Source organism: Ictidomys tridecemlineatus, chromosome 2 (assembly GCF_052094955.1).
Source record: "Ictidomys tridecemlineatus isolate mIctTri1 chromosome 2, mIctTri1.hap1, whole genome shotgun sequence".
Taxonomy (NCBI): domain Eukaryota; kingdom Metazoa; phylum Chordata; class Mammalia; order Rodentia; family Sciuridae; genus Ictidomys; species Ictidomys tridecemlineatus.
Window position 1 is genome coordinate 119,337,043 of NC_135478.1, and position 13,990 is coordinate 119,351,032.

At 47.0% G+C, this 13,990-nt stretch overlaps 1 protein-coding gene across 1 annotated transcript; it reads right to left on the reverse strand.

Annotated features, from left to right (window-relative positions):
• Nucleotides 1–625: 625 nt before the first annotated feature.
• On the reverse strand, nt 626–13,378 carry Nipsnap1 (nipsnap homolog 1). Its single transcript, XM_005336054.5, has 10 exons — nt 13,220–13,378; nt 7,705–7,832; nt 7,464–7,509; nt 7,101–7,195; nt 6,729–6,799; nt 6,426–6,566; nt 6,070–6,101; nt 5,620–5,714; nt 4,260–4,343; nt 626–1,673 (listed from the first exon to the last, which is right to left on the reverse strand). Exons 1-10 carry the CDS (start codon nt 13,315–13,317, stop codon nt 1,609–1,611), a joined length of 855 nt encoding a protein of 284 aa, XP_005336111.1. The 5' UTR covers nt 13,318–13,378; the 3' UTR covers nt 626–1,608.
• Between the last annotated feature and the right edge of the window lie 612 nt (nt 13,379–13,990).

The window sequence follows — 13,990 nt, forward strand, 5'->3', positions numbered from 1 at the left end:
TTTTTCAATGGCACTAGGAATTGAACCCAGCAGCATTTTGCCTCTGAGCTACATCCCCAGCCTTTCAACTTATTTTGAGACCTGGTATAAGTTGCCAAGGCTGGCCTCCAACTTGTAATCCTCCTGCTTCAGCCTCCGGAGTCTCTGGACTTATGGGCGCGTGCCACTTCACCCTCACCCAGCCATAACCGGACTACGACCATATTCCCCATAACACACTACACCAATGAAGGTGGCAATTCAGGAAGGGTAGAATTCCATTTTACACTGTTTTTACCACAAGTGTGCATCACCTATTTCTCCATGTTAGTCTTGATTTGCCCAGTTCAGAATCACAACTTTTACGCAGATTTTGGATGCATCAAGTGTTTTCTATCCCCAGCATGAATTGTAAGGGTCCAAGATTTTTGGTGTAAATCCCATTTATCTGGAGCTACATTCAGTATTCATCCCGAATTCCATGTTGTGCAGAGACAATTGTGCCCTGAGTAAGGATGAAGATGCCCTCCTTGAGAGTAGCTCCAGAACACAGTATCCTCCAGAGAAGATCACCAGGTGAAACTGAGAAGCCTGCCAGTTCTGCTTTGGGCTGAAATTACTTGCAAATGAGGAAAAGACACCATAATTTATAGTAAATATTTAATTGATTCCATCAGCAACTCCAGCGCATTTTCCTGGTAAGGAGGCAGATTCAAGCTACCCAAGGGTTCATGAGGTATGGGGGTCACTGAGGAAGTCCCCAGAGTCACTGACCCTACTCCACAGGCTTCAGGCCCTGTAAAATGAATGTCAAGTAAGGGAAAAGGAATGCTGGATGAGGGAAATACAGGCCCTGTCCTGTAGTTTTGCCTGCAGGAAGGAGGGAGGGCAGGAGAAGGGCTGGAACTACATATTTAAGTTCTCAATCCCAGATAAGCTTCTCTATCTAGTATTATGGACCTTCTTGCCAATTGGTCACCTCTATTCTATCTTCCCAGTTCTGTTTTACAAATTGTGCAAGTTCTCTTGAGTTCTAAGTTCTAGTTTCTGTTTTATGTCTGTCTCTTGCTCCCAAATCAATCCTGCTCCAATCCCTTTTCCCAGCCTCTCCGGATAGATTCTGGATTTCATTCTAACCTTTAAGATTTGAGGGTTTATGGCAATACCAGGCTTTCCCCCAACAAGTGGGACTTGACTCAATCTTTGCTTATGCAGTAAGGATGGCACAGTGGAGATCAGGGAATTCCTCAAGGCCTGGCCTGGTCTGACCTCCTCCCTCCACACTACCTTCTGTGCAACTATGCTAACCCAAGGGTTTCCATGCTGATACCTGGGACTGGTGGCCTTGATTATGAGGAATCTCTGAGAGAAATGTAAGAAGTCCTAAAAGGTTGCTATTCTTCATTTAGGGAAATTAGAAACTACCAGCAGAGGGGAAAGAGGTGAGTGGAAAGGCTTAGGGAAGGATGGATCTGGACAGAGCTTAATTCCTCAGAGCCTTGTCATCTTTGCCTGAGCTGTGCACCACCCTTCAGAGTCTTCCCAGAGCCAAGAGAAATCAGGACTGGGAACTCCTCTGTCCTGGCTGCCTTGAGGGAGAAGGGGAAGGAGCTAGAGCCATCAGCAGCATCATTGTAGAGGCGAAATCTTCAAGGGGATCATGATCCGAGACTCCATGTGTCGCACCAAGGGGACTGTGGAGAAAGGAAGAGGTTGGGATAGGGGTGTAGACAAGCCAACAACCCCTCATACACTCATGGACACACAAGCCGTTGAAAGAAGAGGCAGCTCAGATGCTGAAACAGGAAAGACTCATTGCCCTCCTAAAAAGGCGTATTGAAAGCATCAGGTGTCCCAAATTATGGAATGAGACAGGACTTTCAGGGTAATGAGATGAACATTTTTATTGTTTTGCTTTTTGGTACTGGGGATTGAACCCAGGGGCACTTTACTACTAAGTTACCTCCCAGTCCTTTTTAGTTTTTTATTTTGAGACAGGTTCTTACTAAATTGCTGAGGCTGGCCTCAAACTTGTGATCCTTATGCTTCAGCATCCAAAATTGCTGGATTATAGGTGTGCACAATGGTGCCCAGCAAAAAAGTTAAAAATTTACCTTCGTGTATATGTGGAAAAATAAGTGGCATAGGGCTAGGGATTTAGCTCATTTGGACAATACCTGACTAGCATGCTTGAGACCCTGAGTTCATTCCTAGCACCACAGGAAAAAAAAAAAAAAAAAACTAGCATAGTATAAAAATGCTTTCACAGATATTATTGCTAAGGACAAAGTAGGGAGATTTAAAGAAAAATATCAAAAAATCATTGTAAAGGTGGGGGTGTAGCTCAGTGAGCGTGTGTATGCTTATGAGCATATGCAAGGTCCTAAGTTCAATTCTCGGCACCATTTTTTTTTTTTTTTCAGTGCTGGGATTGAACCCTGGGCCTGTGCATGCAAGGCAAGCACTCTACCAGCTGAGCTATATCCCCAGCCCTAAGACAACTTTTTAAAAAAACTGGTAGGCCAGGCACAGTGACACACACCTATATTCCTAGTGGTTTGGGAGGCTGAGGCAGGAGGATGATGAGTTCAAAGCCAGCCTCAGCAATTTAGTGAGGTCCTAAGGAAGTTAGCAGGACCTGTCTCTAAATAAAACATTTTTTAAAAAAAGGGCTGGTGATGCGGCTCAGTGATTAAGTGCCCCTGGGTTCAATCCCTGGTACAAAAAAGAAAAAAAAATTGTAGTAGTATAATGGAGAACAAAAGCTGTGAGGGGATCCTCAAGGTGCTGAGGTTTGAAAAACACTGAGTTAGTTCAACCACCTCATTTTACAGATGGGGAATCTGCAACCCAGAGAGAAGAGGGTCAGCTCAAGCTTACTCAGGAGGTTAGACTCTTTCCTCCTGTTCAGAGGTTTTCAGACTCTAATGTGCATACAAATCACCTGTAATTTCCTGTTACAGTGCAGATTCTGATTCAGTAGGTTTGGGGGAGGCTGATTCAGCATTTCTTACAAGTGTCCAGAGGATGCCAACATTGTCAATTGGGACCACACTTTGAATAGCAAGCTGCAGCTACCTTTTTTGGAAGAGACATTCTTAGCCAGGCATGGTGCATGCCTCTAATCCCAGTGACTCAGGAGGCTGAAGCATGAGGATTACAAATTCAAGCCCAGCCTCTGCAATTTAGGGAGACCCTAAACAACTTAGTGAGACCCTGTCTCAAATAGAAAATAAAAAGACCTGGGGATATGACTCAGTGGTTAAGTACCCTTGTTCAATCCTTGGTCTCTGCTTCCCCCCGAAAAAAGACATTGTTCCTGACACTAGCTGTTAAGTGTGGAAGTTTAATTATGAGCCTCCACCTACCCACCACAGTTCCCCACAGATAGTGAGGACTCAGTCAACATCTACTGACTCTAGGTGATTCTCTAGGGTTCTAGTGGCAAACACCATGAGCAAAAAACTTGCTTAAAAACTTTGCTGAATGATTTCTCTATGCCAGAGTCAGGACATAGCGCTTTTTAGCCAGACATGATCCCAATGACTTGCGAGGCTAAGGTAGGAGGACAACACAAGGCCAGCTTTAGCAACTTAGTGAGGCCCAAACAACTTAGGTGAGACCCTGTCTCAAAATAAAAAATAAAAAAGGGCTAGGGATGCGACTCAGTGGTTAAATACCCCTGGGTTCAATCTGCTATACAAAAGGGGTGAGGAGCACTTTTCATACATGAGTTCATGAAGTCCTCTCTGTAGCCATCTGAGGGAAACTAGTATCATCACTATCTCACAGATGAGGAAGCAGCCTCAGGCACTCAGCTATAACACCAACACATCTCCATCCCCCTAGAGTACTCACTTAAGACTGCTTATATCATGTGGAAAGTGCCACTATGATAGAAACACACAAATTTATTGTTTAAAAATGAATTCTGAAGCCAGGCACAGTGGTATGTCCTTGTAATCCCAGTGACTTGGGAGGCTGAGGCAGGAGGATCACAAGTTCAAAGCCAGCCTCAGCAATTCAGTGAGACCCTAAGAAACTTAGTGAGACCTTGTCCCAAATTTTTAAAAAAGAAAAAGGGCTGGGGATGTAGCTCAGTGGTAAAGGACCCTTGGGTTAAATCCCCAGTATCAAAAAAGAAAAAAGAAATGAATTCCCCCATTACTGGGTGTGAAACTAGATCTCTTTGTAGAGGGGATTGCATCCTTTCATTCTCTAGATAGGGCTCCCAGCAGATGACCTCCAAAGGTCCCAGTGATTGCCAGAATGGTGCTCACCTGTATAGTAGACATTTTCATCCCAGCCCCTCTTCCTCCAGGCAGCATTTCGAGTCTCCTCCCGAGACTGCAGGTCTTTATAAGCTGTGGGAAAGGCACAAAGGATCTGATCCCTTCTCCAGCATAGGGTCCCCTTTCCACTGTGCCAATTCTGCCCTGCTTTTTTATTTTCTTCCCCAGATGCCTCCCTTGGACTATTAGCAAACACTGTCTACTTTGTCAATCTTATTCAACCAGATGTACAGAAAAGATTAATTTCAGATGACCACAAATAATGCTATTAGAAAAAAGACAGGGAGATAAAGAAGACAAGAAAAGCCTCTCTGAGAGGGTGAAATGGAAGCTCAGAGCTACAGGAGGAGGAGCTGGCTGTGAATTGTTGGGGGATGGCATTCTTAAGGGAAGAGCACTTGCAAAGGCCCTGCAGTGGGGAATCGCCTTCAGGGTTTTAAGGCGAGGACATATTGTCAATTCCAAAATGTATATGTTTAGCCCCAAACTCTCCTGTGGATTCCAGACTGCATATGCAGTGCCCATGTGACATCTTGGGTATGTCAGTATCTTAAATGAACATTCTGAGGGCCAAAATTAACACTCCTGACTCCTCCTCCTTGCTCTTCTCCTTGCTCCATGACAGACGATTCATTCTCAAGTTCCACTGTTTGAACCTCTAGACTAATGAATCTGTGGACATCTCAGCAGTCCACTGCCACTTCCTGAGGCTAGGCCCCATCCTTGTCTGCATGAACTGATGGGAGCATCTCCTGAGGCCCAGCTTTTTCTTTTGCATCCCTACCAAGCACTCTCAGTAACACACACAGCAGCCAGAGGAATCCTGTTAGAAGGCTGCTCCAGCCTCCCACTCCATTTATGATAAATCCCAGCTCTTCTCTGTGGCCTGTAAGGCTCAGCCTGATCTGGTGTCTGTTACTTCTCATATCCTGTCTCACTTTATTCCCCACTCATTCCATACCAGTCTCCTTTCTCTACCTCAAAACCTCAAAGGCCTTTCCCCATTGCATGGCCTTTGCACATGCTGTTCTCTCCATTCACAATGCAATTCACAGCTGGCTCCTTCTCATCCTTTAATTCTGAGCTTACATTTACCCCTCAGAGAGGCCTTGTCTACCCAAGCCCATGTAGGTTCTCTGTGTTTTTTCCTAGCATCTCTCCCAGTCTCTTTTCTACAAATAATATTTGTAATCATCTGAAATGAGTTACTTTGGCTTGTTTACATCTGAAGTAATGTCTCCCTCTACTAGACTAAGTTCCATGAGGGTACTAATGTATCCCTCTGGTTTACAGAGTGCTAATGGAGAAAGGGGACAATCAGTAAGCTCCTGGAAGGTCCCTGACCTACCCCAGAGGTGGTGCACAACGTAGAGCTCTCCTATCTGTGAGAAGAAGCCGCCCACTGCCTCCTGGTTCTCCTGTCGGTACTTGATGGCCCGAGCCCTAGAGATGGCAGAGAGTGTGGGGCAGGAGCCAGTCTGGTGCACAGGGCCTCCTGAGCTGGACCCAGGCTGATTCCTTGGCCACACCTCACAGCAGGGGGCTGAGGTGAGGCCCGTGGCTCTCAGAGATGCTGAGGGAATAGGATAACGGAGATACAGATGCTGGCTGCTTTCCTACAAAGGGAAACCTCACCATTTTATAGGAGATCTGCATCTCCTCATAGGATCTTTCTCCAGGATCTGGGAAGGACAGAGGATGCTGGGTTCCCTGTGACATGGCCCTGGGAAAGTGGCTGACCAGAGGCCATGCTGGGACAGGACAGCAAGCATTTCCCAGCCCTGATGCCGCCACTCACCAGTTGTTCCCCCACTCAATCATGGTTCCTGGCTGAAAGAGAACCAGAAAGAGGAGAGAAATGAGTCCCCACCTTGGATTCCTAGCATCATAGCAGGGCAGAGATGAAAAACTATCCTATCTCCCCAGCTCCGGGAGCAACTTGGATCTAGGCCCCATTCATGAGCCCTGACTTACACCTGGTATGTAGGTACAGACATGAATGTACACACCTCTGTTCCAAGAAGATAAGAAGGAAAAGGCCAGAAATACAGACTATGTGCTGGGGCACATGGCCCACCCACCTAGGGGCATCTACAGAGCAACACTGCAGCAGGGAGGGTGGGGGACAAAGGGGATCTTTTGGGAGGGAGATACCTTGAGCTTGTATGTTCTCAGTTCATAGATGTTGGGGCCCGCTCTAGGCTGTGGCTCATTCCAGAAGCTAAACTCCAGGAGCAACTGGTTTCTCCTAGACAGCAGCATATAGCTCCGCTCCTTTCGGAACTCCAGGTACTCCTGTGGGCATGGCAGTATGGGTACAGCAGCTAGGAAGTGCCTTCCACCCCAGCAGTGTGCCCTAGTGGAGGAGCTAGTGGAGGAGCTAGTGGAGGAGCCCCCAGCAACAGGGCTGGGCCACAGCTAATATCCAAAAAGGTTGTCATGTGGACACTGACATACCTTGTTGTTTTTCAGCTTGTTCATGCAGTCCATGAGGGCTGGGTATCCACCTGAGAATCTCCACAGGTGCACTGTTGTGGGGAGGTACAGATCAGGGGACTTCCAGGATCCTTCCTGGCTCATGCAAGTGTGAATGTGGCAGTGTGCATGGAGGGTGAGATAAGGCTCAATGGAGAAGGACTCACAGGTCATAGAGGGTACAGGAGAATCCCGGCCCATGTTTGGCAGGGGAGTGAGGCAACAAGATGTGTGTTGATAAAGACCCTCCCCTGCTAGGAGCTGTTGTGAAAGGAGTACAAGGCAGAGAGATGCGAGAGGTCTAGAGGCCAGGTCTCGGGGATGTAGGTGATGCTGGGGAGATGAGCACCTCACCTGCCTGGTCCTGCTCCCCATACCATGTGTTCCAGTTGCCCACAAGTGAGCAGGGATAGTCCTCATCCAGGTGCAGCTTAGGCAGCACAGCCTCCCTGTGGGAGGAGCACAGAGAAAGAGGACAAGGCTCACACCAGCCAATAGGACCCTATGAATAAGGATTCCAAATCAGGCCCCTGGAATCAGGGTTCAGTCTATCTCTAGGATGCACAGGCTGGACAAGACATCCTTAGGACTTCTAGCAAGGAAATCCACATCTCCTGGATTTTGGCAAGAAGGAGGGAGAAGATGTTCTGAGGCTTTGCTAGGATTGGGGTCCCTCATGCAGGGGCTATGACAGGCCAATGGAGAAAAGATGCTCACGTCAGGCTGTTGTAGGCATCCAGACACTCAGGCTTCACATTGTGAACTGCAACAGAGAACAGATAGTGGGAGGTGAAATGGGGTGTGTGTGGGTGTGTCTTCATTTGGGGTGGGTGGAACCATTAAAGCCAAAGCTCCCAGGATAGCAGAGAATGTTCCCAACCTTTCATCTCCATGTTGGAACCTCAAAGGCTCCCAGAGACCCTGAGAGAGAAGGACTGTCAGCCCAGCAGCCACTCACATTGGATCTTATAGAGGTTGCTGGTCTCCTTCTTGGACAGCAGGGTGGAGTGGGCATCCTTCCGAGGATCCACCTTGTGGACAAAGAGGGACCGAAACCAGCTGCCTTCATTGTCCTTGGAATAGAAACTGTAGGACAGAAAAGTTTAGGTAGACATGCATGGGTAGTAATTCCATCTGCCTAGATGTCTTACTCTGGGATTAGAGATGTAGATCAGTGGTACAGCACTTACCTACCAAGCATGAGGACCTGGGTTCGATCCCTAACACTCCCACCAAAAAAAAAAAAAGTGTCAGATGTCTTACTCCCCAAGGCTGGTGACCTACATTTCTGGAAACAGGGCCATGGAATCCCATTGCAGCTTGAGTGTGAAATGCCAACAACCTGGCTGACTTGAGATCCCAGCTATCCAGTCTGCAGCTTTGTAGGACCTCAGAAGTATGGGAGAGGCAGCCTCACCTCTAACCTCTCTCTTTAGCCTCCTTTCATATACTTCCCCCTTTCCCATAGGGTCTTCTACTTGGGCCAACAATTGTAGCCACTTACAAGAGAATCAACCCCTGCTTGAGATTTGCTGGGATTGGGGTCTTGTCAAGGACTTGCCTAAGTCCTTGACAACCCAACCTATCTCGTTGCCCCACACACACATCTGTGTTTGCCACTTTCCAGGTGTACTCTACCCTGAACAAAACAGGCTCTTTTACTATGTTGCTTCTTTGTAATTTCTGTCCCTTCCGATGGGAAGACTGTACTCAGTGTCTTCCCCTCAGCACTTGCCCTGTGCCCCCTTAGGTCCTACAGAGAGCCAAACACAAATAAGCCTTGTCCTTGAGGAGGTCACAGTTCACTTTGAGATGCCGGGTGAGCAGGCCTTAAACTCTGCCTCCAGCAGTCTGGGAAGTGAGGAGATGAGCTGGTCAGTCTCCAGGGCTGATTTGGCAGATACAGGCAGAGGGTGGGTAAGAAGCATTACAAGGCCTTGATTTATTCACTGGGCCAAAGCTGGCCCACCCAGATAGGGCGCAGTGAAACACAGTGAACCAGTGAACATGATTATGCATTTTGATTATGAGACTGTAGTTTAAAGCTGGGGGACCTGTGGAAGATCCTGCCAGTTGGGGACTGTTACCTCCCCATACATATGCAAGGTCCCAGCAAGGGCAGGCTTATTTTGAGACTGTCTCCTTATTCTGTGGTCTCATGGCCTGGCTTGAAAAGCAAATGTGCTGGAGAGATGGTGTGTAGCAGCAGCAAGCCCTCTTCCTTTTCAAGCCTCTAGCAAATAAAAACATCACTTTTGCTGGGCATGGTGGTGCACACCTTTAATCAAAGCAGCCTGGGAAACTAAGGCAGGAGGATCCCAAATTCAAAGCCAGCCTCAGCAACTGAGTGAGGCCATAAGCAACTAGGATATGGCTCAGTGGTTAAATGTCTTGAGTTCAATCCAAAAACAAAATAAAACACTATGCCAGGGGCTGGGGTTATAGCTCAGTGGTAGAATGCTTGCCTCACACATGTGAGACACTGCTGAGTTCCATCCTCAGCACCACATAAAAACAAATAAATAAAGACATTGTGTCCATCTTAAAAAAAAAAAAAAAAAAAAAAAAAAAGCATTATACCAGGGCAAGGGGTGTAACTCAGTGGTAGAGAACTTGCCTAGCATGCGTAAGGCCCTGGGTTTGACATCCAACCCTACAAAAAATAAAACACATTGTATCAAAAAAATTTTTTTGTTACTTATTATATACTAAGTTTATTGTCTGTGTGCCCATCAGAAGCAGCCCCACTAGGCAGGGACCTGGTCTGTCGGCTACATCTCCACTTTATCCCCAGTTTCTGGAATAGGACTGGGTACATGGTATCTGTGATTCAATCTGTATTTGGGAAGTCAATAAATGGGCTGAGCAGGAAGGGTTAAGATATAGTTGCAATGAAAATGATGAAAGCTGGAGTAAGAAAGGAAAGAAATTTTGGAACTTGGCCTAGAATACAGACTCAGGAATCAAGCACCTTTTTCATTCTCAGCAACAGCAGAATTAGCCCCTAAGAGCACAGACTCTGGACAAACCCAGGTTCTAGTCCTAGCTCAGCTTCATCTTTCTGGGCCTCATTTTCCTCATCGGTAAAATAGAAGCCATTGAATGCGTCTTTAGAGAAAGGGCCTAACATACAGTGCAACTAATATCACTATCCCTACCTACTTACCTTCCTACTGGATCTCCCAGCTCCCACTTTCCCCATCTTTTCCTAATATGCTCCTCTATCTTTAAAGTGCCTTTTACCTTTTTCTTTCTTCTTTTTTTGCTTTTTCCTAAAGTGGTGGGGATGGAACCCAGGGCCTCCAGCATGCTACACAAGTGCTCTACAACTGAGCTACAGTCCCACCCTTTAAAGCATCATATGTGTGTGTGTGTGTGTATGTATGTATGTATGTGTGTGTGTGTGTATATATATATATATATATATATATATATATATATATATATATATAGCAGATGGACACAATACTTTTATTTATTTTTTATGTGGTGCTGAGGATCGAACCTAGTACCTCACATGTACTAGGCAAGCACTCTACCTGAGCTATAATCCCAGCCCAGTCACCATTTTTAAGATGTCCAATGCCTCTAAAACAAAGGTTGAATGTCTCCTCTGGGGATTCTAGCTTTTATCTACTTTGGTGAGGGTTCCAGAGTGAATTCCTTTTTGAAGTTGGCAACTAGAGAGCCAGGATTCCCTATCTCAGCAGGTATCAAATTAACAGTGTCAGTATTACCTGGGAACTTGTGAGAAATTCTTAGGCCCCACCCCAGTAGTGCAACAGAAACTCTAAGGATAGGTTTAGCAGTCTGAGTTTTTATAAGCCCACTGGGGATACTGATATAGGCACAAGGTTGAGGATCATTGCTCCAGAACTGTTCCAATTTCATCTTTTCTTCATGTAATCTCAGTAAATCATCCCAGAAATGCCAAAAATCCTGGAATCTAAACTATATTAAGAATGCCACTTAAGCTCAGAAAAACAAGATAAAGTTTTATCCAATCTGTTAGAAGGATCTGTCCCAGCTAGACTGTTCCAGCCCTTCCCCACAAAAATATCTCTCAACTCTTTCATCAATGTTATCTGGATATGTCTTTTTCCCTAGGCACATGGGATGCTACTAGTTAATGTCTTTCCATCTCCCAGATACCCAATATAGTGCTTTTGACATAGTAGTTGCACAATAATATTTGACCCAGATGAGAACTTCTCTCTCTCTCTTAAGGAAAAGCTATTGTAGATGATATATTCATACTGCCAATAGTGATCAACAGTCTGATGCCTCCCCACATAAAACCCAGAATGTTCTAGTTTATATACTAAAAGGCTTGGCTCTATGCATGTCTCATTTGAAAAACTTGACTTTAGAGAGGGGCTGCATTTCTGCTTGTTGTTCTAGAGGGCTGTCTTCAGCTAGAAGAACTGAAGTTTTGTTAACAAGACAACTGAAGCAGCAGTTAAAAGTAACCAGTGTTACTTATTATGAGCACTTACTGTATGCTAAATATTAATTCTCACAGCATATTTTTAAAATAATGAGTCTGGCACTGAGGATATAGCTCAGTGGTGGAACACTTCCCTAGCATGCACAAGGTCCTGGGTTTGATCCCCAGCACCACCCATGCACCCACCTACACTTGAAATACAAGGAGGCTCAGAGATGTTTCCAATTCAGGTCTGTCTGATCTCAAGGCCCAGCCTCTGTTTCCATCCCAGCAGCCTCATTGTCCCCAAACCTCAAGAAACCAGAAGGGCTATTGATGGTCCCACTAATGACTCCAAAAAGGTGGCAGGCAGAGGATTAGCAAGAGGTACCCAATGTGGGACCACAAACTACAAAACGGCAAAACAGTTTTTGAGGGACTTGATAAATACTAATCTATATGCCTTCCCAACAATCCAGTGAAAAGTGCCAAGCAGGGATTACCATGCCCACTTTACAGAGAAGGAAACCATAGCTCAGTGGAGCTTCAATGACACATCCCAAGTTACCAAATGCAACTGAGGACAGCAGGCTGTCTCTAAGTCTCCCACTCCTTTTGTAGCCCCTGGGTATCCACACAAATGATTTTATCACCAAATGATTCTGTTCCTTCCCCAATCTCAATGTCTTCACCTAGAAAACATGGGCCTATAAAAGATTATCTCCATGAGGCCTTTTCAACCCTGACATTTTGTGGGGTCTAGGGTAGAAATTGCCTGAGATACAGGCTTGAGCAAGTGATAACACTTGAGTGCATCAGGTGACACATCACAAGCATGACCTCTTCAGTCCTCAACACTCCTATGATATACATCCTATTTGTCATCCTCATTTTACAGATAAGGAAACTGAGGCTTGAAGAAGTCAAATGTCATACTGAAGGGCACCTTTCAAAAAATGGCTGATTTAAATCTACTAGTGCCAGGCAAACTCCAGGCTCATTTCATGATGTCAACCTTCTCATTATCAGGTAGTCCAGGTGAGGGGCACATGCTTGGCTCCTATCTCCCAGTGTCCAAAGGGCTCACTGCATAGTGCTCTAACATCTCACAGGTTTAACAGAACTCTGCAGCTTCACTCCTGGGCTGCTGGGCAGGAGGAAATACTGCTTCCTTTTCACAAGTGGGAGAAAGTGTTCTCACTTCTTTGGCAAATATTCTTGAGCATATACTGTCCTGATCCCTGTGGGGGTGGGGAGTTGAGGAAACAGAAAAATTAGGTAATGATCTAATGGGGCAGACAGGTAAGCACCAAGTCATAAGTACACAGGGTGATAGGTGCAGATATGGGGGAAGTACAGGGCACTGAATGGAGGAGGGAGGAGTTGCCTAGAGTCACTCAGGGGAAGCCAAGCCCTGTCTCAGCCCAGGACAAACAAAAGCCTTGGGTGAGCACATGGTCCGGCCAGCCTCCCTCCCCCAGAAGGCCATCAGTTATGGTGCAAAGTGCAAGGTACACTCAGGCTCCACTACTGCCACTGCACAGCATAGAGACTGACCTTGGACAATTCCCATCTTAGGTTTCTGTTGACCCACCTGTACAGTTCAAAGTGGGGAAGCAAAAGATCTGTAAGGCAATGGTCCTTGGGGCACCCCCACTGTACCCTCGCCCTCGTCTCTTCCTCCTAGAACTTGCTGAGAGAGAAAGTGCCTCGCCCAGAAACCCCCAGCGGGTGCTAAATCATAGTCTCAGGCAAAGGCCCCAGGAAAGGGGCAATGCTACTATCCTCGGTTCCCTCAGAACCTGCCCCTCCCACTCAATCCATCTTTCATTCTTCACGGACAGCCAGATTCCCACCAGCACAAAGACCCTGCCCTTACTTTCTCACCTCCCCCATTCTTTCCCAGACCTTCCCCAGGCCTAGATCCTGGCTCCGCCTCTAATCCTTGGATTCCAAACGGGAGTCTCCGCCCCTCCCCCAGGCCCAGACCCTGGCCGCCGCCCCTGCAACTCAGCGCGCGGCCGCCGCCTCCCAGCCAGGCTCTCACCGCGTCGCAGCCGCAGCCGCGACGTCCCCTGCGCGGGGTCCCGGGTTCCCCAGCACCCGCCGCGCCGCTGCAGAGATGCTGCACAGACGCGGAGCCATGTTGTAGCGGCGCAGGTTGGAGGAAGGCCCCGCCCCCGAACCCGGCGGCGGAGGCGGGGCGCTTGTAGGCTCCGCCCCTTCGAGTCGCCCGGCCTCCCTCTGCTCTTGGCCCGGTGGGCGCTGCGCACCTGCGTTCTCCAGCTCCGCAGGTGCGCGCTAGAGAGCCTGGTGCAGATTTCTGAGCTCTTGAGGCTCTACGGCTGACTCGCTCTGTTGTCTTGAACAAGCCTTTTCCCACTCTGGGTCTGTGTTCAACTCGATAAAATGGGAGCCTCAAACAGTGATACCTGGGATCCAGAGAATGGGCCAAGGAAAGTCAGTAAGCCCCCTGAAATTGTATACAAGATTTTGTGAGTTCTCCCATCCCCAGTGCTGGGAATCAAACTCAGGTACTCACACATGCTAAGAATGTGCTCTGCCCACCCCTCCCTCTGGGGCATGACTACCCTTTATCATACTATCAAAGAAACAAACTCTTAACAATTTAAGACAATTGGGCAAGACTCTGGACAACCACTGTGTTTTCTCTCCAGCATCTTTTGCTTTTTAATCTTCCTTTACCTTCTCTGTATGAACCTCCTGGACCTCACATACACTTTCAAAGTTTCTTTGCCTGTCGTCCAAATTAATTCCTTCTCAACCCATAATCCCTCAGATAACAGACAGGAATGGA

Coding starts and splice junctions, on each gene's coding strand:
- Nipsnap1 (XM_005336054.5), bottom strand. CDS start 13,317: ATGGCTCCGCGTCTGTGCAGCATCTCTGCAGCGGCGCGGCGGGTGCTG. Junction 7,833..13,219: donor GCGGCTGCGGCTGCGACGCG/GTGAGAGCCTGG, acceptor TCTGTCCTACAG/TTTCTATTCCAAGGACAATG. Junction 6,567..6,728: donor ACAAGCTGAAAAACAACAAG/GTATGTCAGTGT, acceptor CCATGCCCACAG/GAGTACCTGGAGTTCCGAAA.